This window comes from Dendrobates tinctorius, unplaced genomic scaffold, assembly GCF_039654945.1.
Source record: "Dendrobates tinctorius isolate UK_male_01 unplaced genomic scaffold, ASM3965494v1 ptg000226l, whole genome shotgun sequence".
Taxonomy (NCBI): domain Eukaryota; kingdom Metazoa; phylum Chordata; class Amphibia; order Anura; family Dendrobatidae; genus Dendrobates; species Dendrobates tinctorius.
In genome coordinates this window covers 4708899-4736432 of record NW_027361893.1, presented here as the reverse complement: position 1 = coordinate 4736432, position 27534 = coordinate 4708899, and the positions used below count along the sequence as shown (strand labels likewise).

The 27534-nt window shown below is 45.1% G+C and overlaps 1 protein-coding gene across 1 annotated transcript; it reads left to right on the top strand.

Moving 5' to 3' along the window:
- Nucleotides 1-10508: 10508 nt before the first annotated feature.
- Nucleotides 10509-13572, top strand: LOC141059337 (uncharacterized). Its single transcript, XM_073555663.1, has 2 exons — nt 10509-10695; nt 12701-13572. The coding sequence occupies exons 1-2, from the start codon at nt 10509-10511 to the stop codon at nt 13570-13572; spliced, it is 1059 nt and encodes a 352-aa protein (XP_073411764.1).
- The last annotated feature ends 13962 nt before the right edge of the window (nt 13573-27534 follow it).

The following is a 27534-nucleotide window of genomic DNA, read 5'->3' as shown; positions in this document are numbered from 1 at the left end:
CTCCAGAATGGTATAATACAGCCCAGTATGGTATAATACAGCCCAGCCTGGTATTTAGCCCCCCCAGAATGGTATAATACAGCCCAGCATGGTATATAGCCCCCCCAGAATAGTATAATACAGCCCTGCACGGTATAATACAGCCCAGCATGGTATATAGCCCCCCCAGAATGGTATAATACAGCCCAGCATGGTATATAGCCCCCCAGAATGGTATAATACAGTCCAGCATGGTATATAGCCCCCCCAGAATAGTATAATACAGCCCTGCACGGTATAATACAGCCCAGCATGGTATATAGCCCCCCCAGAATGGTATAATACAGCCCAGCACAATATAATACAGCCCAGCATGGTATATAGCCCCCCAGAATGGTATAATACAGCCCAGCATGGTATATAGCCCCCCCTAGAATGGTATAATACAGCCCAGCATGGTATATAGCCCCCCCAGAATGGTATAATACAGCCCAGCGCGGTATAATACAGCCCAGCATGGTATATAGCCCCCCCTAGAATGGTATAATACAGCCCAGCATGGTATAATACAGCCCAGCATGGTATATAGCCCCCCAGAATGGTATAATACAGCCCAGCATGGTATATAGCCCCCCCTAGAATGGTATAATACAGCCCAGCATGGTATATAGCTCCCCCAGAATGGTATAATACAGCCCAGCGCGGTATAATACAGCCCAGCATGGTATATAGCCCCCCCAGAATGGTATAATACAGCCCTGCATGGTATAATACAGCCCAGCATGGTATTTAGCCCCCCCAGAATGGTATAATACAGCCCATCATGGTATAATACAGCCCAGCATGGTATATAGCCCCCCTAGAATGGTATAATACAGCCCAGCATGGTATAATACAGCCCAGCATGGTATATAGCCCCCCTAGAATGGTATAATACAGCCCAGCATGGTATATAGCCCCCCAGCATGGTATGATACAGCCGAGCATGGTATATAGCCCCCCAGCATGGTGTATAGCCCCCCCCAGTATGGTATATAGCCCCCCTAGAATGGTATAATACAGCCCAGCATGGTATATAGCCCCCCAGCATGGTATGATACAGCCGAGCATGGTATATAGCCCCCCCAGCATGGTATAATACAGCACAGCATGGTATATAGCCCCCCTAGAATGGTATAATACAGCCCAGCATGGTATATAGCCCCCCAGCATGGTATGATACAGCCGAGCATGGTATATAGCCCCCCAGCATGGTGTATAGCCCCCCCCCAGCATGGTATATAGCCCCCCCATAGTGGCCCCACAGTCCAGTACTCACACTGATTTAAAAAAAAAAAACACTTCTCCTCGTGCCCGCGCTGCTGACTGCTCCTGTCTCCTCCTGCTCTGTGTGGCACACAGTGAGAGCGCGATGACGTTATCACGCCCCCGCTATGTCAGAGGCAGAGTGGGGAATAATGGTAGAGGGAGCGTCAGCTGACGCTCTCTCCTCCATCATTGCCTCCTTCAATGCGGCGGCGGTAGTCGGCCCTGAAGGCAGGCGGGCCCCCGTGCCTCACGGGGGCCCCATAGTGGCTGTGTGATGTGCCGATGGTTGAGGGCCCCTGGAGGAGAGGGGGGCCCTAGGCAGCTGCTGTTCGGCCTGCCCCTAACGCCGGCCCTGCCGCCATTATTTCCCCTCACTACTGGCACAATTACCCCGCGCCGCCTTTTCTACACAGTGTTGTGTGTGGAATGTAACGTGTGATTTCTCTGGAGACAAATAGACCCCACACATGAGGGAATTATCACCAGTTACCGGACGGCTACTATATGGCGGCATATGATTGTGCTATCGACTCCATACCAGGAGCCAAAATGCAGAAATCTCCTTTATTTAACCCCTTCCAGAGTCCGGCTGAGGCTCATATACGGCGTCCACCTCTCCGGTCACCATGCGTCCGTGCTTGGATTTTAGAGAGATTAACCCCTTAAGCCCCAAGGGTGGTTTGCACGTTCATGACAGGGCCATTTTTTACAATTCTGACCACTGTCCCTTTATGAGGTAATAACTCTGGAACTCTTCCATGGATCCCGGTGATTCTGACATTGTTTTCTCGTGACATATTGTACTTCATGTTAGTGGTAAAATTTCATTCATATAACTTGCGTTTATTTGTGAAAAAAATGAAAATTTGGTGAAAATTTTTAAAATTTCGCAATTTTCCAACTTTGAATTTTTATGCCCTTAAATCACAGCGATACGGCACACAAAAAACTTAATAAGTAACATTTCCCACATGTTTACTTTACATCAGCACAATTTTGGAACCAAAATTTTTTTCTTGTTAGGAAGTTATAAGGGTTAAAAATTGACCAGCGATTTCTCATTTTTGCAACACCATTTTATTTTTACGGACCACATCACATTTGAAGCCACTTTGAGGAGTCTATATGATAGAAAATACCCAAAAGTGACACCATTCTAAAAACTGCACCCCTTAAGGTGCTCAAAACCACATTCAAAAAGTTTATTAACCCTTTAGGTGCGTCACAGGAATTTTTTGAATATTTAAAAAAAATGAACATTTAACTTTTTTTCACAAAAAAAACTTCAGGTTCAATTTTTTTTATTTTACCAAGGGTAACAGGAGAAATTGGACTGCAAAATTTATTATGCAATTTGTCCTGAGTACGCTGATACCTGATATGTGGGGGGGAACCACTGTTTCGGCACATGGCTGAGCTCAGAAGGGAAGGAGCGCCGTTTGACCTTTTCAATGCAAAATTGGCTGGAATTCTGATCCATGTCACGTTTGGAGAGACCCTGATGTGCCTAAACAGTGGAAACCCCCCCACAAGTGACCCCATTTTGGAAACTAGACCTCCCAAAGAACTTATATGTGGTGAGAACTTTGAACCCACAAGGGCTTCACAGAAGTTTATAACGTACAGCCGTACAATTAAAAAAATCATATTTTTTCCACAAAAATGATCTTTTCACCCCCAATTTTTATTTTCCCAAGGGTAACAGGGCCCTAAAAGTTATTGTGCAATTTGTCCTGAGTATGCTGATACCCCACATGTGGGGGTAAACCACTATTTGGGTACATGGCAGAGCTCGGAAGGGAAGCAGCGCCATTTGACGTTTTTGGCTGGAATTGAGATCGGACACCATGTCGCGATTGGAAAACCCCTGATGTAACAAAACAGTGGAAACCCCCCACAAATGACACCATTTTGGAAACTAGACCCCCTAAGGAACTTATCTAGATGTGTGGTGAGCACTTTGAACCCCCAAGGGCTTCACAGAAGTTTATAATGCCCAGGCATGAAAATAAAAAAAATCGTATTTTTTCCACAAACATGATCAATTAGTCCCCAATTTTTTTATTTTCCCAAGGGTAACAGGAGAAATTGGACCCCAAAAGTTGTTGTCCAATTTGTCCTGAGTACGCTGATACCCCATATGTGGGATAAAGCTACTGTATGGGCACACGTCGGGTCTCAGAAGGGAAGTAGTGGCGTTTTGGAATGCAGACTTTGATGGAATGGTCTGCGGGGGTCATGTGCGTTTGGAGAGCCCCTGATGTACCTAAACTATTGAAACTCCCTACAAGTGACCCCATTTTGGAAACTAGACCCCCCACGGAACTTATCTAGATGTGTGGTGAGCACTTTGAACCCCCAAGTGCTTCACAGAAGTTTATAATGCCCGGGCGTGAAAATAAAAAGATCATTTTTTTCCACAAAAATGATATTTTTGCCCCCAATTTTTTTATTTTCCTAAGGGTAACAGGAGAAATTGGACCCCAAAAGTTGTTTTGCAATTTGTCCTGAGTAGGCTGATACCCCATATGTTGGGGTAAAACACTGTTTGGGCGCATGGCAGAGGTTGGAAGGGAAGGACCACCATTTGACTTTTTCACCTCAGAATTGGCTGGAATTGAGATCAGATGCCATGTTGCATTTGGAGAGCACCTGATGTGCCCAAACAGTGGAAACCCCCAATTCTAACTCCAACCCTAACCTCAACACACCCCTAATCCTAATCTCAGCCCTAGCCCTAACCCTAGCCCTGGCCCTAACCCTAGCCCTAGCCCTAACCCTAATGGGAAAATGGAAATAAATACATTTTCTTTTAATTTTATTATTTTTCCCTAACTAAGGGGGTGATAACGGGGGGTTTGATTTAGGCTACTTTCACACATCCATTTTTTTAAATCCGGCATGATGCTGCGAAATTTGTGAAAACCGGATCCGGAATTGGATCCGGTTTTTTCACATAGAATGTAATGATCACCGCATCATGCCGGATGGACATGCAGCGCCTCCGGGTTTTGCCGGATACGGCAAACATGCGCCGTCCGGCGTCTGCAAAAAATGTTGGCTGCAACGTTTTTTTGCAGCGCCAGACCGGCTTTTTCAACTGCGCATGCCTGGGCACTGTGAGTTTTAACCCCACAAGTGCCCGGCGCGCATCTCTCTCTCTCCCTCCCCTTCTCTCTCTCTTTCTCTCCATACGCTCCATACCTTTCTTTGGCTGGCTCTCTCGTCCCCCTCTATCTCTCTGGCTGCTCTCTCATCCCCCGCTGTCTCTCTGGCTGCTCTCTCGTCCCCCGCTCTCTCTTCGGCTGCTCTCTCGTCCCCCGCTGTCTCTCTGGCTGCTCTCTCGTCCCCCGCTGTCTCTTTGGCTGCTCTCTCGTCCCCCGCTGTCTCTCTGGCTGCTCTCTCGCCTCCCGATCTCTCTCCGGCTGGCTCTCTCGACCCCCGGTGCTGCGGCTCCTTTAAATGTCCTCAAGCCGCATCAGGGGCCGCATGTACATCCGGTGTCATCGCTGCCGGCCGGATCCGGCGGCCCGGCTTTTCGCCGCCGGACCCCTGACACCGGATGTGTGAAAGAGGCCTTACTATTTATAGCGGTATTTATGTTTGGCAGCTGTCGCACGCTAAAAGACGCTTTTTATTTTAAAAATAGTTTTTGCATCACCACATATTGAGCGCTATAATTTTTCCGTATTTTGACCCACTGAGTCATGTGAGGTCTTATTTTTTGCGGGACGAGTTGACGCTTTTATTGGTACCATTTTCGGGCACGTGACATTTTTTGATCGCTTTTTATTCCGATTTTTGGGACGCAGAATGAACAAAAACCAGCGTTTCATGAATTTCTTTTGGGTGGTGCGTTTACACCGTTCCGCGTGCAATAAAATTGATAAAGCGGCTTTATTCTTCGGGTCAGTACGGTTACAGCGATACCTCTTTTAGGTCTTTTTTTATGTTTTGTCGGTTTTATGCAATGAAAACTATTTTATTTAAAAAATAATTATTTTTGCATCGCTTTATTCTGCGAGCTATAACTTTTTTATTTTTTCGCTGATGATGCTGTATGGTGGCTCGTTATTTGCGGGACAAGATGACGTTTTCAGCGGTACCATGGATATGTATATGCGTCTTTTTGATCGCGCGTTATTGCACTTTCTGTTCAGCGGTATGATAATAAATCATTATTTTTTGCTTCGTTTTTTATTTTTATTTTTTAAGGGGTTCACTAAAGGGGTTAACTAATGGGACAGTATTATAGGGCAGGTCGTTATGGATGTGGCGATACCAAATATGTGTACTTTTATTGTTTTTTGTTTTTTTTATTTCCAAAAAATGAATTTATTGGGGGAATATTTTTTTTTTTCTAATTTATTTGGCGATTTTTTTACTTATTTTAACACTTTTTTTTTTAACTTTATTACATTGTCCCAGGTGGGACATCGCTGATCTGTCACATCACAGATCACTGTGACAGATCAGCGATCTGTCACAGGCAGTGCAGCAGGCTTCCTCGTGCCTGCGCTTTGCAGGCACTGAGGAAGCCGGCTCCCTGCAGGCCCCCGAAGGTCCCCGTCGCCATCTTGGATTCGGGGGCCTGCAGGGAAGGAGCCCCCCGCAGCAGCGCTGCACATTGCGCTGCTGTGGGGGGCTCCTTCCCAACATCCGACGCTTCCGTCCGGACCACAAATTCCTTGGAGATATCAAGTGCTACCGGCACCAGCTGTTTACACAGGGACAGCTTCAGTTCCTGGAAGGTCGTCTCAGCTTCAGGAGACCACTTAGATAGGGATGAGCGAGCATAATCGTAGGGTATTGAGTACTCGGCGAATAATGCGATACTCGCGGTACTCGGAACATAGCAAGTATTTCACTACTCGCCTCGCATTACTCGGATCTCCCACGCAGCAGTTGCCAATCACAGTAATGCTGCAGCCTTCTTGGTTGTGGGCAGCATTACTATGATTGGATGTGTCACAGACCCCGCCGCTGACACCGGTATGTCACGGACGGAAGGATGTGATGCACTGCCGACACACGGCTATCACAGGTGCAGGGGGGCTTATCTTAGCTATCCCACTACTGCCACCATGTGACAAAAAAACAGCAAGCTAGTCTTGCCCTATCAATTTATCGCAGGGGGTTTATTTTGGATGTCCCACCACTGCTAACAATCTTCCACGAACTGCAGGGATTTATGGATATCGCACTTTGCAGTTCCACTTTGGAACTCGCAGCTCTCTGGCACCCCCCTTATCCTCAGGTCAGTCAGGGAACTACACCTAGGATAATTAGTCACCGGACGGGCTGCTTGTTGTGCAAGGGCGATCGGTCCGCTGCAGTGAGGGAATTATCAATGCTTTGGCCGCAGCCACCCAATCAGCATATAAAACCCTTCCGTCACTGCCAGCTAGCCCAACCAAGCAAGACACAACACGCCGCCACCAGCTCCATATTTCTCTGCTTAAGTTATAGACTTAATAGAGGGGTTCGAAGCCAACCCAATCAGTAGCATAATTATCTTAAAGGCACATGTTCGTTTCTAGAGCATGAAGACAAACTAATAAATTTATCATTTATTCCCAAAAGGTGGGCTGTTATTACACAGTTAAAAGTTGTTACAAAGTCGAGACATTTGATATGTACAATGCAAATATAAAATAAAAGGGATTAACAGCAGAAATTAAACTTACAGTTGCTTAGATGGTCTGTAGGCTAGCCATGTAGCTTGGGGAGGGGCAGCAGCCACATGACGCCCTGCATTTGGGGGGTCCTTCTGGCATCAAACCTCCCGCTCGAATGCCTCATTTCAGGGGGAGTACCTTATAGGTTTGGACTTGTGACATCATAAAAGGGGCCGTTTGGGGTCGGTCCTCCCCCCTTTTCTAAGTTACAATTCTGACTACAAAACTTATAATGACTATATCCCGTAGGGGGTACCTCGTATAAACGCGCACATGGTATCATTCTTTGTAGTTTGCTGAATACAATAATTCATAACCAAACATGCGGTAGTTATGACACACCATTTAGAAGGAATCCATTTCTCAGTTTCTGGGGGTGCTAGAACCGTGAAAATTATGGGCCAGAATGCTGGTTTCGTGCCCTGCGCAGAGATGTGATTTTTATATCTCTGTGGCATATCGTTTTCACGATTGAGTCTCTTTAATATAACCCATAGTTTTATTCAGCCGCATGGTGCTTAAAAACAAAAGAGATCTTTTCCTTGCTAGGGGGGAAGGGAGAAGAATCCTCACTAGAGTCTCAGATTTCACAGAGCTGCAGGCAGAGAGACACTGGTGTGTGTGTGGAAGGACTATGGGGAAAAGAGGAGGGGGTCACCTCTGCAGCGTGTGACAATCAGAAATCTAATCTAGTGTAACAATGGGAGATTCTGGAATGTTTCAGCGACGTCATATCTTGCTTATTATTAATTAAATAATTCACTGGACTATCATGGCAAAATGATGGAATTATTATCAGATTGTACTGTCTATGAGAAAATAAAATATAATCCTTTACATGAATTCATAAAGAAAAGTGATGGGATTATAAATGAGGGTAAAAATTTAGGAGTCTTAACGAAAAACATGCAGAATATTTAGAAGTTAATAACCCAGTCCTTCCAATTATACATGGAGTTCCAAAAATCCATAAAACAGATGGTATTCCTCCTATGTGACCCATTGTAGCCGGGATCGGAACAGCCAATGAACATTTATGTCAGTGGGTTGACTCATTGTTGCAACCCCTTGTTCAGAGGACTCCCGGATACATTAGGGATTCTAAACAAGTCCTAGACACATTTGCGCAGAAAATCTGGCTGCCTCAATATTCTTGGCTATGTTGTGAAGTAGTGTCATTATATACTGGTATCCCTCATGACTTAACAATTCAGGCACTGCAATTTCATTTGACTCATTTCAGCAATTATTCTGTGGATTTGATTAATTATATTATACATGTCACAAGTTTTTTGTTATCACACAATTTTTTCTCTTTTGATGGAGATTTTTTTCTGCAAAAAACGGGTGTGGCAATGGGGGCGAAATACTCACCCTCCGTCCCCAACCTTGTTATGTCTTTTTGGGAGTTAAAATATATTTTTTCTGCATCAAATCCATTCCTGGATCAGATAATTTGGTATGGCAGATACATTGATGATACCCTTCTCATATGGGGTGGAGATGTATCTGCCATACCAGATTTCATCCAGTACATAAATTCCAACGATTACAACTTTAAATTTACATATAGACATGATCTCAAAAATAATCATTTCTGGATTTGGATCTTGTTGGTATTGATCAACACATTATCTCTACCAAAACACATCACAAACCATTATGTGGCAATACCATATTGCATGCCACAAGTAGCCATAACAAGCATACCATTAAATCTATTCCGGTAGGAGAATTCACCAGAATTAAACGCAATTGCAGCATAAATGCTGACCTAATGGGTAAATTTTCATATGTATCAGGAAAATTAAAAAATCGTAAATATCCTTACTGGATGATTAATAGAGTTCAAAAAATTGTTCAGCGAAAAAAATCGCAATGATTTAATTTCCTCAGATAATAAGAACAAGCATAATGATAAATAAACCATATATTTGTTTCCAGTATAGTCCACAGTTCTCAAAAATTAAAACAATAGTGAATAGGTATCTACCCATTCATTATGAGGATGAAAAACTTGCTGAAAATTTAAACGAGGGTATAAATGTAATTTCACGAAGGGCACCCACAATTGGCAACAAAATATCGCCCAGTATGTTTCTGTTGGAGAGCAGAAAAACCACAAAAACTTGGTTGAATTGTTCTGGATTTTTTAAATGTGGTACTAATAATTGTGAAACCTGCAAACATGCGGTTATAACAAAAAATTTTCAATCTGCATTTAATCCAGTCAATTTAAAAATCAAACCATACATAAACTGCAATACCACTAATGTAGTTTATAAAATAGATTGCAGTGCTTGTAAGCTCTCTTATGTGGGGTGCACTTCTAGAAAGCTCAAAATACGTATTAGGGAACATCTATATGACATTACTAATACTAGCAGTCATGATCGCAGCATGTCCGCTGAGTCTAAGCATTTTATTGTACATCATGCTCGTAGCACGGCATTTTTCCAAGTCTATGGTATAGAACATGTGACTATGTCCTCACGTGGAGGAGATTCCAGACGGCGTCTCCTCACACGTGAGGCTTTTTGGATTTACCATTTAAATACCCGATCTCCCGCAGGATTGAATAAACGCAATGATCTGATGCTACATTATTAATACCATTTTTTTAGGTACTTTGCTATATATGTATATAAATATATACACACTAATGTTTTTATTTTGTAAAGGACCTTTGAACATATCATGTGATCACAGAGTATATCGTCATTGGTGATTTCTGTCTATATAGAGGGTCCTGCACTAACGCTGGTATGGCTTGAATTAGATCTCTCAGATCGAAACGCGTTGCCTCTGTATGTGCCTTGGCAATGTCTACAGGAGAGCATGTCATTTCATGTGAATTTTTAAGATGACTAAATAAAGAAATTGTTTCTAAGGAGCCGGAACCAATTCATCTTTTCTGCGGAATGTCACAAACAACGTCGGAACAGGAGACACCACAACAAACTGCCGCTAGACAGGAACACGATGCGGAATCCCACAGACAACGTCGGGTGAATGAATCTCCACAATCCAGGGCAAACAGACAACAACATGATTGCAAAATTAATAAAAAACAAATGCTCTACCAACTAAGGCAAGCTCAGCAGAATATTCAACAACTTGCACGGTACGTAACAGACAACGAAACCACAATTATCCAACACTACTGTGGGAATATGAATGCAGTTTGCTCTAAATGCAACTCTCTGAATTGAAAAACCATCTGACAATCAGTTTACTCAATGCTGCCAAAAAGGAAAAGTTATGCTACCGAGACCTCATTACTCAGATCTGTTTGAGCGATTGATGAAAGGAATGCATCAACACAGTAGAAATTTTGTGGAAAATATCAGAAGCATCAACAGTTCTCAAGCGCTTGCTTCATTTGGTGCCAACATTGCACCGCCCCCTGGATTCGGACCGTATTGTTTTAAAATTCACGGCCAGATCTTCCACCACACTGGAACACTTCACCCAGAATTAGGATAACCATCAAAATTTGCACAATTATACATCCTGGATACAAATGAGGCTACAGAACAAGGGATGAACCTGAAAGAAAATGAAAAGTGTGATGCTGAACTGATGAACCAAATTGCCGTACATTTACAAAAAATCAGCCCATTTGCTGCCCCATATCGCATGCTAAAAGACGTCAAAGCTGAGGAGGAACAGAGGGCTATACAAAATGGAACTGAAATGCCTTCTATTGTCATGGCCATTAAACAAGAACGTAAACAGGATCCCTGACTTTACAACAAACCACGTGTAAGTGAGGACGCAGTTGTTTTCCAAAACGATGACGGAGAGCCTCCTTTTCAAAGGGATATATTAGTCTATCTGAAGCCAGACCAAAACAACCATTTGGTACCTAAGACACAAGGAATTAGCATTTTCCACAGCAACCTTGATGCTCCTCTGTACCCGCTATTCTCTCCAAGAGGTGATCAAGGGTGGCATGAAAACCTACACTAGCAAGGAACTTCAAGAAGAATTACACAACTGCAGTACTACAGTTTTCTTCTGTCTGTCCGAAATGACTTCAGTCCTATTTTAAACAGTGGGAAACTGACACAACAGTACTTAGTCAACACATACGTTAAAATTGAAACTAATCATCTAAATTTCATACGAATGAACCAAAAACAACTTAAGGCTAAGTGCACACGTACCGGAACTCTCGCGGAAATTACCGCGAGAATTCCTGAATTCCATTCCACGGGAAAATCGCATTTTAAATTCCCGCGATTTTCCCGCGGAAAAACTAGCATTTTGCAAGCGTATTTAGCTTGCAAAATGCTAGCGTTTTCCAAGCGATCTGTAGCATCGCTTGGAGAACTGATTGACAGGTTGGTCACACTCGTCAAACATAGTGTTTGACGAGTGTGACCAACTTTTTACTACTGAGGCCATCTATGCAGCATCAGTAGTAAAAGATAGAATGTAAAAAAAAATAAAAAATGGTTTTATTTTTTGCAGCAGCAAAAAAGGCAAATGCAATTCTAGGATGTATTAACAGAAGCATACAGTCTAGATCACGTGAAGTCATTATTTCCCTCTACTCCTCTTTGGTCAGACCTCATCTGGAATATTGTGTCCAGTTTTGGGCACCACATTTTAAAAAAGAGATCAACAAACTGGAGCAAGTTCAGAAAAGAGCGACCAGAATGGTGACCGGTCTGCAAACCCTGTCTTATGAGGAAAGATTGCAGGATTTGGGAATGTTCAGTTTGCAAAAGAGAAGACTGAGAGGAGACTTAATAGCTGTCTACAAATATCTAAAGGTCTGTCACATTATAGAAGGATCAACTTTATTCTCATTTGCTCAAGGAAAGACTAGAAGCAATGGGATGAAACTGAATGGGAGGAGACACAGATTAGATATTAGAAAAAACTTTTTGACAGTTAGAGTGATCAATGAGTGGAACAGGCTGCCACGAGAAGTGGTGAGTTCTCCTTCAATGGAAGTCTTCAAACAGAGGTTGGACAGACATCTGACTGGGATGATTTAGCGAATCCTGCTTTGAGCAGGGGGTTGGACCTGATGGCCCAGGAGGTCCCTTCCAACTCTACGATTCTATGATTCTATGATTCCGACCTCCCGCGCATCCGTTCCCAGTAATCCTTTGCGAAAATGCCCGCGATGGCGTCCGTTCTCGCGGGATCGCGATGTCTCGCGGTAATTCGCGATGACGTCGCGTGAATGACAGCGAGATTTCGCGATCCCGCGAGAACGGACGCCATCGCGGGCATTTTCGCAAAGGCTTACTGGGACCGGGAGCGTGGAGAGAGGCGGGAATGCAGCGCGGGACGCCAGAAGGTGAGAATAACAATATTTTTTATTTTAAATTCTATTTTTTACAGGGATATGGTACCCAAAGCCCGGAGGACAGTCTCCTCTCCTCCGGCCCGTGGGTACCATCCACAATTGTTCTGCTTACTTTCCGCATGGTGTGCACAGCCACATGCGGGAAGTAAGCGGAACAATGCATTCCTATGGGTGCAGGATCGCCGCAATTCGGCAAATTAATGAGCATGCTGCGTTTTTTACCGCGAAGCGATTCCGCCGCGGTAAAAACCGCAGCATTAGCACAGCATTGCGGAATCCCATAGGAATGCATGGGATGCTTATTTTTCGCGGTTTCGCGGCAAAATCGCGCGGTTAAAACGCCGCGGAAACGCGAAAAAACGCCACATGTGAACTCAGCCTAAAGTTGAAGACTACTGCGTTGTTCAAGAACATTTGCAAAAACAATCAAATCAAAAGGGAATTCCAATTGGAAAAACAGTAATTCTCCCGTCGTCATTTGAAGGTAGCCCCAACAACATGCAACAGCGTTATCAAGATGCAATGGCAATAGTAACAAAGTATGGAAGACCTGACATTTTTGTGACAATGACCTGTAATCCTAAATGGATGGAAATTACCGAAAATCTAGAACCCTGGCAACAAGTTGAACACAAGCCGGACTTAGTCGCATGTGTATTTCGACTAAAACTCAACAGCCTTTTGAAAGACATCAAAAATGGGCTTTTTAGAACTGTCGTAGCAATGGTACATATAATAGAGTTTCAGAAAAGAGGTCTCCCACATGCGCATATACTAATTATTTTAGATGCGCATTACAAGTTTCGCACGGAAGAAGAAATAGACAACATAGTGTGGGCTGAAATTCCTAGCCAAGAAAAGTATCCTGAACTGTATAATATTGTAGTGTCTAATATGGTTCATGGCCCATGCGGTGTAGCAAATCCAAAAAGTCCATGCTTGGAAAACGGAAAGTGTACAAAAGGGTTTCCAAAGGAGTTCAAACAGCACACTGTTAAAGACTCAGATGGCTACCCATCCTACCGGCGACAACACATTGATAACATTGTTCACAACAAAAAAATTATAAATAACTCATGGATAGTCCCATACAACCTATACTTATTAAAACGCTACAACTGTCACATCAACGTAGAAATCTGTGCTGCAATAAAAAGTGTAAAATATCTTTTCAAGTACATCTACAAGGCGCATGACAAAGCTAACGTTGAAATACAACAGAAAACAGTCAATCACGATGAATCATCAACTTTTGTTGATGTTTGGACTCAAGATATGTGAGTGCTCCAGAAGCTGCTTGGAGGATATTTGCGTTTCCAATGCATTCACAGTCCCATGCCATTATACGTTTAGGTATTCATTTACCGAATCAACAGCAGCTTTATTTCTTTGAAGATGCTCAAGTTGAAGATGTCTCAAAAACTTTAAGCACGACATCAACATTAATGGAATGGTTATTGCTAAACCAAAGTGATGAAAATGCAAGGCAGTATTTGTATCGAGAGATTCCAGAGCATTACGTTTGGAATAAAACCAGGAATCCAAGACAACGAGGACTTAGCAGAATAATTGGACACATGTATACTGTTAGTGTCAAGGATCAAGAAAGATATTGCCTTCGGCTGTTACTATTGCATGTCAAAGGAACTACAAGTTATCACGATTTGAAAACAGTTAACAGAGTATTGCATGATACATTTAAAGCTGCAGGTTTGGCTTTAGGACTTCTATTGGATGATACTGTGTGGAGACTTACTTTAGAAGACGCAGTTACCCTACATATGCCTAAGCAACTTTGCGAATTGTTTGCCTACATCTGCGTATTTTTACCGCCTACAAATCCGCCTCAACTTTGGACAAATTTCAAAGAACATATAATCGAGGATTACTGCTTATGTTTTCACAACAGAAGTGTAAATTGTCAAAATTGCAAATCTTATGCCATGCAAGATGTCTAAAATGTCTTACTACTGCATGGAAAAACTTTTTCAGACTTTAATTTGCCACAGCTTGCAACTCAAGTTCCACAAGTTCCAGAGTATGACGAAGCTTACAAATTATTGTTGGCAACAGAGAAGAGAAACTCCTTAAATCAGGGGTGGGGAACCTTTTTTCTGCCAAGGGCCATTTGGAATTTTATAATAGCGTTCGGGGGCCGTATAAAATTATTAATAAAGATGAGCGAGTATACTCATTGCTCGGGTTTTCCCGAGCATGCTTGGGTGTCCTATGAGTATTTTGGCGTGCTCTGAGACTTAGTTTCTGTCGACGCATTTGCATGATTTGCAGCTGCTGGTATGAGATTGGGGACCTCCGGAGTGAACCCTCAGGACCGCGACGACGAACCTCCCTCGGGCGAGCTGAACCAGGTGGACCACCCCCTATACAGGGAGCATTAGGGGCAGACCCAAGGGAGACTATCGCCGCGGAAGCTGACACCTGGGAACAGCTGGGTAAGTAAGCAGGCAGGGAAATACAGGCGACCAGATGAGAGATGACGACGGCCACAGGGATGGCTGCTGAGACTGCGGGAATGGTGGTGGACGGCAGACGAGATTGGCAATGGCGGGAGGCAGGAACCGGTACAGGACAAGACACAGGAGCAGGAGGACGGAAGCAGGAACGGACTGGATCTAGGTGGAAACACAGGAAAGTCACAAACAGGAAGAACAGCGGAGGCCACGGAGAGGTAGACAGCGCAGGAACGAAGAGGAACGCAGGAGCGCGTGGACCCGATACCACAAATGATAGTCAGGCAGTGAGCATCGTGTGACACTGCCTGATATAGGACATGCTAGAGAACTTCCGGGTCAGAGTGCAGCTGAACCATGGGACCAGGCGATAGGACGCCAGGTCTAGGGGGCATATCTAGCAGTACGTCTGTGTGAAGGAGCAGGAGCCGGCCGCAGGAAGGATGATTGACAGGTGCCAACAGAGGGGGCGGAGCGAGAGGAGCGGACGCGCCGGAGAGGCCCAGATGGCGTGGAGGCGCGGGAGGCGGCAGGGACCGAAGGCGCCGCAAGCGGTGGAGCCGCGGCATCGGCAGATGGAGAGACCCGGGCAGAGGTAGCAGAGACAGTGGCGGTCGGGACAGCGGCCGCATACACCGCAGAGCGGACCAGAGCCGGGGAGGTGAGCATGCCAGGCGCCAGGGAGGAGGTGAGCGTGACAGTTGGCCAGCCTGAATAGATGTGGGGATTCCTTACCAAACAGGCATTCCTCACATGTATTCAGGCTGTCCAGCAGCCATAAATCATGCAGCTGAGGCGACGAAAACTAAATCTCCGAGCACGCCAAAATACTCAGAGGACATCCGAGCATGCTCGGGAAAACCCGAGCAACGAGTATACTCGCTCATCACTCATTAATAACTGTCTTAAACATTAGCCAACTATATTTATTCAAACATTTAAATAACTCCTACCTAATGTGATGGCTGGAATGACTTCTTTTTGGTGAGGCGTTTGATATTGGGAGGTATTGATGATGTTGCTACTCGCAACTGGTTTTCTAAGTTTGCATCAGTCAATCTTGAGCGAAGGCGACACTTTGCGATGGAAAGTTTTGAAAAGAACTGCTCACAGCAATACGTTGTTCCGAACACAGATGCATATTTCAATGCATGTCTCCTCACAGTGGGAAAATCATCATTGTTCACATATCGTTTATAAAACTCAAGCAATGGGAGGTTATTGTACCTAGCTTTCAGCTCAGCATTGTTTTTTGCAGCTGAATGATTTTGTGATGTAGGTCATCAGGCACATCAGCTGGTTCCACATTGAAAGGTGCAGCAAAGATGTCCAGTTCCATTTGCTTACTTTTGATATCCTTGAATCTTTCATCAAATGCTTCAATTAGTTTGGCACATTCATCAGCATATTCAAGTGTCGTGGAAGGCTTTTGTCTTTCCAGAGTGGGGAAATGAACTGTGCTATTCCTTTCAAGTTGCACTTTCCACAGCCTTAGTTTAGCTTCAAATGATTTCACGTTTGAAAGCAGAGAGCTAAGAAGCTGATTGGGGCCTTGCAGCTTAACGTTCAGCTCTGAGAGGTACTTGGTAATATTTACCATGAACGCTAGATCACACTGCCACTTGCCATCATTGAGTTCACTGATAGGTTTCCCTTTCATCTCCATGAACTGCTTGACTTCTTCCCACAATTCGTAAAACCTCATGAGCATGTTCCCGCGACTCACCCGCCGCACTTCACAGTGATAAACAAGATCACCATACTCCGATTCAAGATCATTCAGTAACTCCTTAAACTGGCGACTGTTCAGTGCTCGGCTTTTGCTAAAGTTTATGCATGACACAACAGTTGACATCACATTGTTGAGCCGCAGCCGCAATGACTGTGCACAGAGACTTTCTTGGTGTATGATGCAGTGGCATACAACTAAATCACTTGGATCAAGACTAAGACGATTCATTTCTTTCTTGACAAATGCAATTAACGCTTTTTGAGGGCCAACCATGGCTGGAGCTCCATCTGTAGTAAGGCCAGTTAACTTTTCAAATGGTAGTTGAGGTTTCTTCATTGATGAGACAAGTCTCTCAAACAAGTCTTCACCTTTTGTACTGCCATGCATGGCTTCCAGTGACAGCAGCTCTTCTCGTGTGTCAAATTCTGCAGTGATTCCACGAATGAAAATGGCCAGTTGGGCAGTATTTGTTATGTCTGTTGTCTCGTCACAAGCCAGAGAGAAAAATTGGAAATCTCCTGCTGAATCTTTGAGCGTTTTTTCAATATCTTGTGCTAAATCAGTAATCCGATCAGAGACGGTTCTCCGAGACAAACTAACAATCTGAAACAATTTTACTTTGGTGCTAACAGCTCTGCAGCAGCCACCATGCACTCTTTCACAAACTCTCCCTCTACATGAGGTCTCAGCTTCTTTGCAATTAGCTCACTAACTACATAGCTCATCTCGATAACATTGCCTCTGTCACAATGCAATTACAATCTCCATCGAAGTGCATTGATTTTATCCAGACGCAGTTGGCCTTTCAATTCATTGAGCTTTGCATGTTTTGTGCTGTAATGACGCTCCAGATTGGCTTTTTTCATTACTGCTAATGCATCAGCACAAACCAGGCACACAGGTTTGCCTTTGACTTCAACAAAAAAATAATCATTTGTCCATTTATCTTAAAAACCTCGACACTCTGCATCAACTTTTCTTTTCTTTACACTGGCCATTTTGTCTCACCACTACCTTAACCTATTTGAAAAATAAAAAGCATGACTGAGCAAAATAATTTCAAGGGAACCTGTCGCCTGTAAAAACGCTATTAACCTGCAGCTATGGGTTAATAGCATTTGAATCCTGCTTTGCGCCTGCAGATTGAACCCCGCTGCCCCACTGAACTTTAATTCTCCCAGCAGCGTTATGGTTTCCGTCATGGAGGTGGCGCCGGTTGGGTTCAGTCACCGCTCTGTGTATGGAGAGCAGCGGCTGTAACCGCAGCCTTCTGCACTGACTGACAGCTGCTCTGCATTGGAAACCATGAAGGTGGGGGCGCAGTTACAGCCGCTGCTCTAGATTTACAAAGCCGTGACTGAACACCTCCGGGAGGACTAGGGCCCCTTCAGGACTAGGGCCCCTTCAATGTCCCAGCGATCCCACCAACGATCTGACGTGGATGAGATCGCTGGGACATACAGCACATCGGGGGTACATGGAGCCTGAGGCATACAGCACATGGGTGCTACATGGGGCCTGAGGTATACAGCACATTGGGGGTACATGGAGCCTGCGGTATACAGCACATGGGAGGTACATGGAGCCTGAGGTATACAGCACATGGGGGGTACATGGAGCCTGAGGTGTTATGATTGAGTCACCGTAGGAGGCAAAAACAGAAATGCTAGCTAAGTCCTAAAAACCAGAGAAGTTGGCAGCTATCGGATTGCAGACCCCTGAACCTATCAACACAACTAGCAGTAGCCGTGGGGGGTTCCTACGATGCCCTAGACCCCTCGATCAAGCCGGAGAATTAAATAGGCCTAAAGAAAGAAAGGGGAAATCTAAACTGCCCCAGAGCAGACCCCAAAGCAATAGGCAGCCCCCAACATATAATGATGGTGAAGCAAGATGAAAACACTAACACAGACAGAAAGATAGACTGAGCAAAGACGGGCCCAAGCTAACTAGATAGAAAAGGACAGGAAGGCTGCTGTCTGCAATCCGTGAAAAACCCTATGAAAATAAGAGCCAACAGACTGACAGCGAAAAAGGCCCTGAAGACGCCAGGCTTCAAAAAGCTACGTCAGCACTCTGGAATATTCTGAAGACAGAGCAACAGGCAAAAGGAGATTCAGCTCACCCCAGCAGGGAATGGCAGAATCCAGAAAAGCAAGGAAAACAAAAACAAAACACAAATGCAACAGGCAAAGCAAAAAACTTAGCTTTAGAGGAGCAGGAATCAGACTGGTGTCCTAGAAGTCCACAGAGAAATCACCCGCAGGGCAGAAGGGCGTCGGCAGCCTTATATCCAGTCCGTGACTCCACTCAGCCAGTCATCCTCATTAGACTCAGGTGCCTGATAATCAGGCTCATTACCTTCCTTTACCAGAATAGGGAGTTCACCAGACCTCAGTGACGAAGGGGAAAATGAACTCACAACAAAACCTCCCCCTTGAGGAGGGGTCACCGAACCCTCAACCACGCCACCAGGGCGATCAGGGTGAGCCCGATGAAAGGCACGCACCAATCTTTTGGCATGAATATCAGAGGCAGAGACCCAGGAATTATCCTCCTGACCATAACCCTTCCACTTAACCAAATACTGGAGTCTCCGTCTAGCCAGACGGGAATCCAGTACTTTCTCTACCTCATATTCCATGTTACCTTCAACCAATACAGGGTCTGGAGGTGCCACCCCAGGAACAACTGGTTCAACAAACCTCTTCAACAAGGACTTATGGAACACATTATGGATTTTAAATGTGACAGGAAGAGCCAAACGAAAAGAGACCGGATTAATAATCTCCAAAATCTTGTAAGGTCCAATAAATCTAGGCTTAAACTTAGGAGAAGCCACCTTCATAGCAATATTTTTTGATGATAACCACACCATATCACCAATCTTAAACTGGGGACCAATGGTCCTATGTCGATTGGAAAACCGCTGGGCCTTTTCCTGGGAGAGAGATAACTTATCCACCACTTGGTCCCAGATCTGGTGCATTCTCTCCACCACAGTGTCAACACCTGGGCAGGCAGAAGGCTCCACCTGCCATGAAGAAAATCGAGGATGAAACCCAAAGTTACAAAAAAAAGGTGACATCAAAGTGGCAGAACTAGCTCTATTATTTAAAGCAAATTCGGCCAAGGGCAAAAATGAAACCCAATCATCCTGATCAGCGGAAATAAAACATCTCAAATACGACTCCAAGGTGTGGTTTGTTCTCTCTGTCTGCCCATTGGTCTGGGGGTGAAAAGCAGAGGAGAAGGACAACTGAATTCCCAGCTTGGAACAGAAAGTCCTCCAAAATCTAGACATAAACTGAACTCCTCTGTCAGATACAATGTTCTCAGGAATCCCGTGTAAGCGAACCACCTGTTGCAAAAACAGGGGCACCAACTCAGAGGAAGATGGCAACTTAGGGAGTGGTACAAGATGAACCATCTTAGAGAACCTATCACAAATCACCCAAATAACAGTAATTCTTTGAGAGACCGGCATATCAGAGATGAAATCCATTGAAATATGGGTCCATGGCCTCCTGGGGGCCGGCAAAGGCATCAACAACCCACTAGAGCGAGAACAAGATTTAGACCGGGAGCAAGTCCCACAGGACTGCACAAAATTCCTGGCATCATGAGACAAGGCGGGCCACCAAAAAGAGCGACTCACCAGATCTCTAGTACCAAAAATACCTGGATGACCAGCCAATGCAGAGCAATGAACTTCAGACATGACTCTCTTCTTCCACTGGTCAGGAACATACAACTTTCCACTGGGACAACGCTCAGGTTTGTCCTCCTGGAACTCTTGCAGCGCAAGTCTCAAATCGGGCGAGATGGCAGAAAGAACTACCCCTTCGCCTAAGATGGTAGCAGGCTTGGCCACCACAGGAGAATCAGCAAAGAAACTCCTAGAGAGGGCGTCTGCCTTGACATTCTTAGTTCCAGGAAGAAAAGAGACCACAAAATCAAAACGTGTAAAAAAACAAGGCCCACCTAGCCTGTCTAGGGTTCAAGCGTTTAGCCGACTCCAGGTAAATCAAATTCTTGTGGTCAGTGAGGACCACAACTTGATGTTTAGCTCCCTCCAACCAATGTCTCCACTCCTCAAATGCCCATTACATGGCCAACAGTTCCCGATTCCCCACATCATAGTTACGTTCAGATGGAGAGAACTTTCGGGAAAAGAAAGCACAGGGATTCATTTTAGATGTTACAGGATCCTTTTGGGACAAAACAGCTCCTGCACCAATCTCAGAAGCATCCACCTCTACCTGGAACGGGAGTGAGACATCAGGTTGCCGCAAAACCGGAGCGGAGGTAAATCTTCGCTTCAGCTCCTGAAAGGAAGCAACAGCCTCCGGAGACCAATTCAACACATCAGCACCCTTCTTAGTCAGATCAGTCAATGGCTTGGCAATACTAGAAAATTTTGCTATAAATTTCCGATAAAAATTAGCAAAACCCAAAAACTTCTGGAGGGCCTTCAAAGAAGTGGGCTGAACCCAATCATAAATGGCCTGTACCTTGGCCGAGTCCATTTCAACAGTTGACGGAGACAAAATAAATCCCAAAAATGAAATCCTCTGTACTCCAAAAAGGCATTTCGATCTTTTGACATACAGGGAATTCTCCCTCAAGATCCGGAACACAGTCCAAATATGTTCCACATGAGAATCCCAATCCTTGGAGAAGATCAAAATATCATCCAGATAGATAATCAAAAATTTATCGACAAAGTCTCGGAAAATATCGTTCATGAAGCACTGGAAGACAGAAGGGGCATTAGTGAGCCCAAAAGGCATCACCAGGTACTCAAAATGTCCCTCCGGAGTATTAAACGCCATCTTCCATTCATCCCCCTGCTTAATGCGGATAAGATTATACGCCCCCCTGAGGTCAAGCTTGGTAAACCAGCAAGCACCTCTAACTCTAGAGAATAGATCCGAAATCAGGGGTAACGGATACTGATATTTAATAGTAATTTTATTGAGGGCACGATAATCAATACAAGGCCTTAAAGAACCATCCTTTTTGGCCACAAAAAAAAAACCCGGCACCTAAGGGTGAAGAGGATGGTCTAATATGACCCTTCTCCAACGCCTCCTTAATATAGGACCGCATAGCCTCGTGCTCGGGTACAGATAAATTGAAGAGCCGACCCTTGGGAAATTTACACCCCGGGCTTAGTTCAATTGCACAGTCATAACTCCTATGAGGAGGCAAGGACGCAGACTCATTCTCACTAAATACATCATAAAAGTCAGCCAAATAGTCAGGAACATCATGCGACTGAGGAGAGGTGGAAAAAACCGGAGCCTCACTAAAGGCACACCGACAACCCCAACTCACCACAGACACAGATTTCCAATCCAAAACTGGATTATGAATTTGCAACCAGGGAAACCCCAGAACAACGGCATCATGCAGACCATGCAACACCAAAAATCTGCAATTTTCTTGATGGTCTGGGGCGACCCGCATGACCACCTGGGTCCAAAACTGAGGTTTATTTCTAGCCAAAGGAGTAGCATCAATCCCCCTCAAAGGGATAGGCATCTGCAGAGGTGTCATGGAAATCCACAACGTTTAGCAAAATCCAAGTCCATTAGGTTTAGCGCTGCTCCCGAATCCACAAAACCCTTGGCAGAAAATGTGGACAGGGAGCAGATCAGAGTAATTGCCAGAAGAAACTTAGGTTGAACACCACCAGCAGAAAACGTGTGTGCAAAGCGTTTCTCTCGTTTAGGACAAACAGAAATAATATGTGAGGCATCTCCACAGAAAAAACACAGCTTATTACGCCTTCTGAACTCCTGACGTTGCGCCTTAGACAAAACTCTATCACATTGCATAGGTTCAGACGTTTGTTCAACCGGTGGCAACACCTCTCGTGCAATCCTGCGTTCACGCAAACGCCGACCAACCTGAATGGCTAATGACATAGAATCGTCCAGACCAGAGGGAACAGGAAATCCCACCATATTATCTTTTACGGCTTCTGACAAACCCTTCCGAAAGAGAGCAGCCAAGGCATTATCATTCCAGGTAGTAAGGACCGCCTACTTTCGGAACTTTTGACAGTACAACTCTGCAGAATCTCGACCCTGGTTCAATGCCAACAGGGTCTTTTCAGCATTAGGTTCGTCATACAACAACCCCAAAGCTTGAAAGAATGCGTTCACATTAGTCAGAATAGGATCATCTGGTTTCAAAGAAAATGCCCAATCCTGGGGATCGCCACGCAGCAAAGAGATGACAATTTTAACCTGCTACGCGGAGCTCCCTGACGAGTTAGGCTTCAAGGCAAAAAATAATTTACAATTATTTTTGAAACTCAAAAATTTAGATCGATCCCCAAAAAATACATCAGGTGTAGGGATCTTTGGTTCAACAGCATGCGAATGAGCAAGGTAGGCGGAAATTCCCCGCACTTCCGCAGCGAGCTGCTCCACACGATCAGACAATTGCTTTATCTCCATTGAGAGAAAAAAAAAAAATTCCCACTATGGCCTCAGATATAGAGGAAAGAATATACACACACTTTTTTTTTTTTCTTTTTTTTTTAAGCACAATTCTTTCCTGCTATTGAGTACCCTAGGATCTGCGGTATGGCGGGTGATTCTGTTATGATTGAGTTACCGTAGGAGGCAAAAACAGAAATGCTAGCTCAGTCCGAAAAACCAGAGAAGTTGGCAGCTGTCGGATTGCAGACCCCTGAACCTATCAACACAACTAGCAGTAGCCGTGGGGGGTTCCTACGATGCCCTAGACCCCTCGATCAAGCCGGAGAATTAAATAGGCCTAAATAAAGAAAGGGGAAATCTAAACTGCCCCAGAGCAGACCCCCAAAGCAATAGGCAGCCCCCAACATATAATGATGGTGAAGCAAGATGAAAACACTAACACAGACAGAAAGATAGACTGAGCAAAGACGGGGCCCAAGCTAACTAGATAGAAAAGGACAGGAAGGCTGCTGTCTGCAATCCGTGAAAAACCCTATGAAAATAAGAGCCAACAGACTGACAGCGAAAAAGGCCCTGAAGACGCCAGGCTTCAAAAAGCTACGTCAGCACTCAGGAATATTCTGAAGACAGAGCAACAGGCAAAATGAGATCCAGCTCACCCCAGCAGGGAATGGCAGAATCCAGAAAAGCAAGGAAAACAAAAACAAAACACAAATGCAACAGGCAAAGCAAAAAACTTAGCTTTAGAGGAGCAGGAATCAGACTGGTGTCCTAGAAGTCCACAGAGAAATCACCCGCAGGGCAGAAGGGCGTCGGCAGCCTTATATCCAGTCTGTGACTCCACTCAGCCAGTCATCCTCATTAGACTCAGGTGCCTGATAATCAGGCTCATTACCTTCCTTTACCAGAATAGGGAGTTCACCAGACCTCAGTGACGAAGGGGAAAATGAACTCACAACACTGAGGTATACAGCACATGGGGGTACATGGAGCCTGAGGCATACAGCACATGGGTGCTACATGGGGCCTGAGGTATACAGCACATGGGGGTACATGGAGCCTGCGGTATACAGCACATGGGGGGTACATGGAGTCTGAGGTATACAGCACATGGGGGGTACATGGAGTCTGAGGTATACAGCACATGGGGGGTACATGGAGCCTGCGGTATACAGCACATGGGGGGTACATGGAGCCTGTGGTATACAGCACATGGGGGGTACATGGGGCCTGAAGTTCCTTGATTACCTTGCACATTGCAGCCGCACAGGAGGACGTGACACTTTCAGCTCTCCTATCTCGCTCAGCAGAGGATGGAGCGGGGGAGGGCAGCGACTCCTGTCAGGGTTGGTTCCTGTGTGCGGAGTCCGGCGCCTCCCTGGTGCAGAAGCAGCCCCTGTGTCTATTGCTGCATCCTGAACTGTCCCTCACCTGGAGCCGGCACCGCAGGAGTCTCCCCACTGACAGTCCCTCACAGACACCTGCAGCCGCACCGCAGGAGTTTCCCCACAGACAGTCCCTCACAGACACCTGCAGCCGCACTGCAGGAGTCTCCCCACTGATGGGAAGTGTGGCAAAATACCGCGCTGAATTCTTAAAGGGCCCGCAGCCAAAAAATAGGGAAAGTGGGGAAAGCGGCTGCGGGCCGCACAAAATGATATGGCGGGCCGGACGTTCCCCACCCCTGCTTTAAATGAACAACAACGGATTGCATATGACACTATTGTCATACTCCAGAGGGACATTTTGAGTACCGGGTGATGCCTTTTGGGCTCACTAATGCCCCTTCTGTCTTCCAGTCTTTTATGAACGATATTTTCCGGGACTTTGTAGATAAGTTTTTGATCATTTATCTGGATGATATTTTGATCTTTTCCAGTGATTGGGATTCTCATGTGGAACATGTAAGGACTGTGTTCTGGATTTTGAGGGAAAATTCTCTGTATGTTAAGGGATCCAAGTGCGTCTTTGGTGTACAGAGGATTTCATTTTTGGGATTCATTTTGTCCCCATCTGCTATTGAAATGGACCCGGCCAAGATACAGGCCATTTATGATTGGGTTCAGACCACTTCTTTGAAGGCTCTCCAGAAGTTTTTGGGTTTTGCTAATTTCTACCATAAATTTATAAGTAATTTTTCTGGTATTGTTAAACCACTGACTGATTTCACCAAAAAGGGCGCTGATGTGGTGAATTTGTCTCCAGAGGTAGTTTCGGCATTTCAGGAGCTTAAGTGGAGATTCACTTCTGCTCCGGTTCTACGGCAACCTGATGCCTCACTTCCATTTCAAGTGGAGGTAGATGCTTCTGAGATTGGTGCAGGAGCCGTTTTGTGTCAAAGAGATCCTGTGACTTTTAAGATGAATCCCTGTGCCTTCTTTTCTCAAATATTCTCCCCATCTGAACGTAACTATGACGTGGGGAATCGGGAATTGTTGGCCATGAAATGGGCATTTGAAGAGTGGAGGGAGCTAGACATCAAGCTGTGGTCCTTACCGACCACAAGAATTTGATTTATCTTGAATCAGCCAAGCGCTTGAATCCTAGACAGGCTAGTTGGGCCTTGTTTTTCACACGTTTTAATTTTGTGGTCTCTTTTCTTCCGAACACTAAGAATGTTAAGGCGGATGCCCTTTCTAGGAGTTTCTTTGCAGATTCTCTTGATGTGACCGAGCCTACTACCATTCTAAATGAGGGTGTAGTTCTTTCCGCCATCTCACCCGATTTGAGATGTGCCCTGGAGGAATTTCAGGAGGACAAACCTGAACGTTGCCCTATGGGAAAATTGTATGTCCCTGACCAGTGGAGGAAATGAGTAATGTCTGAAATTCATTGTTCCGCATTGGCTGGTCATCCAGGTATTTTTGGTACCAGAGATTTGGTGAGCCTGCCTTATCTCGTGATGTCAGGAATTTTGTGCAGTCCTGTGGAACTTGTTCTCGGTCCAAGCCCTGTTCTCGTTCTAGTGGGTTGTTGATGGCCCTGCTGGTGCCCAGGAAGCCATGGACTCATGTCTCAATGGATTTTATTTCTGATCTTCCTGTCTATCAGAGAATGACTGTTATCTGTGATACATTTTCTAAGATGGTCCATCTTGTACCACTCCCAAAGTTGCCATCTTCTTCTGAGTTGGTGCCCTTGTTCTTACAACAGGTGGTTCGGTTGCACGAGATTCCTGAGAACATTGTTGGACAGAGGAGTCCAGTTTGTTTCCAGATTTTGGTGAGCTTTTTGTTCCAAAACTGGGAATTCAGTTATCTTTCTCCTCTGCATTTCATCCTCAGACCAATGGGCAGACTGAGAGAACAAACCAGACTTTGGAATCCTATTTGAGATGTTTCATATCTGATGATCAGGATGACTGGGTCTCATTTTTGCCGAATTTGCGCTAAAAAATAGGACTAGTTCTGCCACTTTGATGTCCCCCTTTTTCTGTAACTTTGGGTTTCATCCTCGATTTTCTTCAGGGCAGGTGGAATTGGAATCTTTGGCCTGCCCAAGTGTGGATTCTGTGGTAGAGAGTGCAGCAGATTTGGGACCAAGTGGTGGACAAGTTGTCCCACTCTCAGGAAAAAGCCCAACGGTTTTCCAACCGGCATAGGACCATTGGTCCCTGGTTTAAATTGGGTGATATGGTTTGGTTGTCTTCAAAGAATATTCCTATGAAGGTTGCATCTCCAAAATTCAAGCCAAGATTCATTGGACCTTATAAGATTTTGGAAATCCTTAATCCCGTTCCTTTCCGACTGGCCCTTCCAGTTACGTTTAAGATTCATAACGTGTTCCACAAATCCTTGTTGAAGGTTTGTAGAGCCAGTAGTTCCCATGGCGGCGCCTCCTGACCCTGTATTGGCTAAAGGTAATTTGGAGTATGAGGTAGAGAAGATATTGGATTCTCGTCTGGCTAGACGGAGACTCCAGTACTTGGTCAAATGGAAGGGTTATGGCCAGAAGGATAATTCTTGGGTCTCTGCTTCTGACATTCATGCCAAAAGATTGGTTCATGCTTTTCACCGGGCCCATCCTGACCGGTGGTGGCGTGGATGAGGGTTCGGTGACCCCTCCTCAAGGGGGGGGTACTGTTGTGAATTCTCTCTCTGGCTTCCCTTTTGCTTTGCTTTCAGAATATACCAGAGTGCTGATATAGTGGGGGCGAAGTCGTGCGACTTCAATGTTTTTTGTGCATCAGACGTGTTGGACTTTTTGCAAGGTTTTTTGCATGATTGCAGACAGTGTCTTTCCTGTCTAGTCAGTGTGGGCCCCATCATTTGCTCAGTCTATTTTTCTGCCTGCGTTTGTGTTTCCATCTTGTCTCGCCGACAATATATGTTTGGGGGCTATCTATTCCTTTGGGGTCTGCTCTGGGTCAGTTTAGATTTACCCTTTCTTGCTTTAGGCTTAGTTAGCTCTCCGGCTGTGCCGAAGCGTCTAGAATCATCGTAGGTACGCTCCACGGCTGCTAGTTGTGTGGACAGGATCAGGGGTCTGCAATCCGCTTAGTTACCAACCTCTCTAGTTTTCTGTGGATTAGCCTGGGCCTGCTATCCTCCTCGGTGACCCATTCATAACACTTCTGCATGAAATA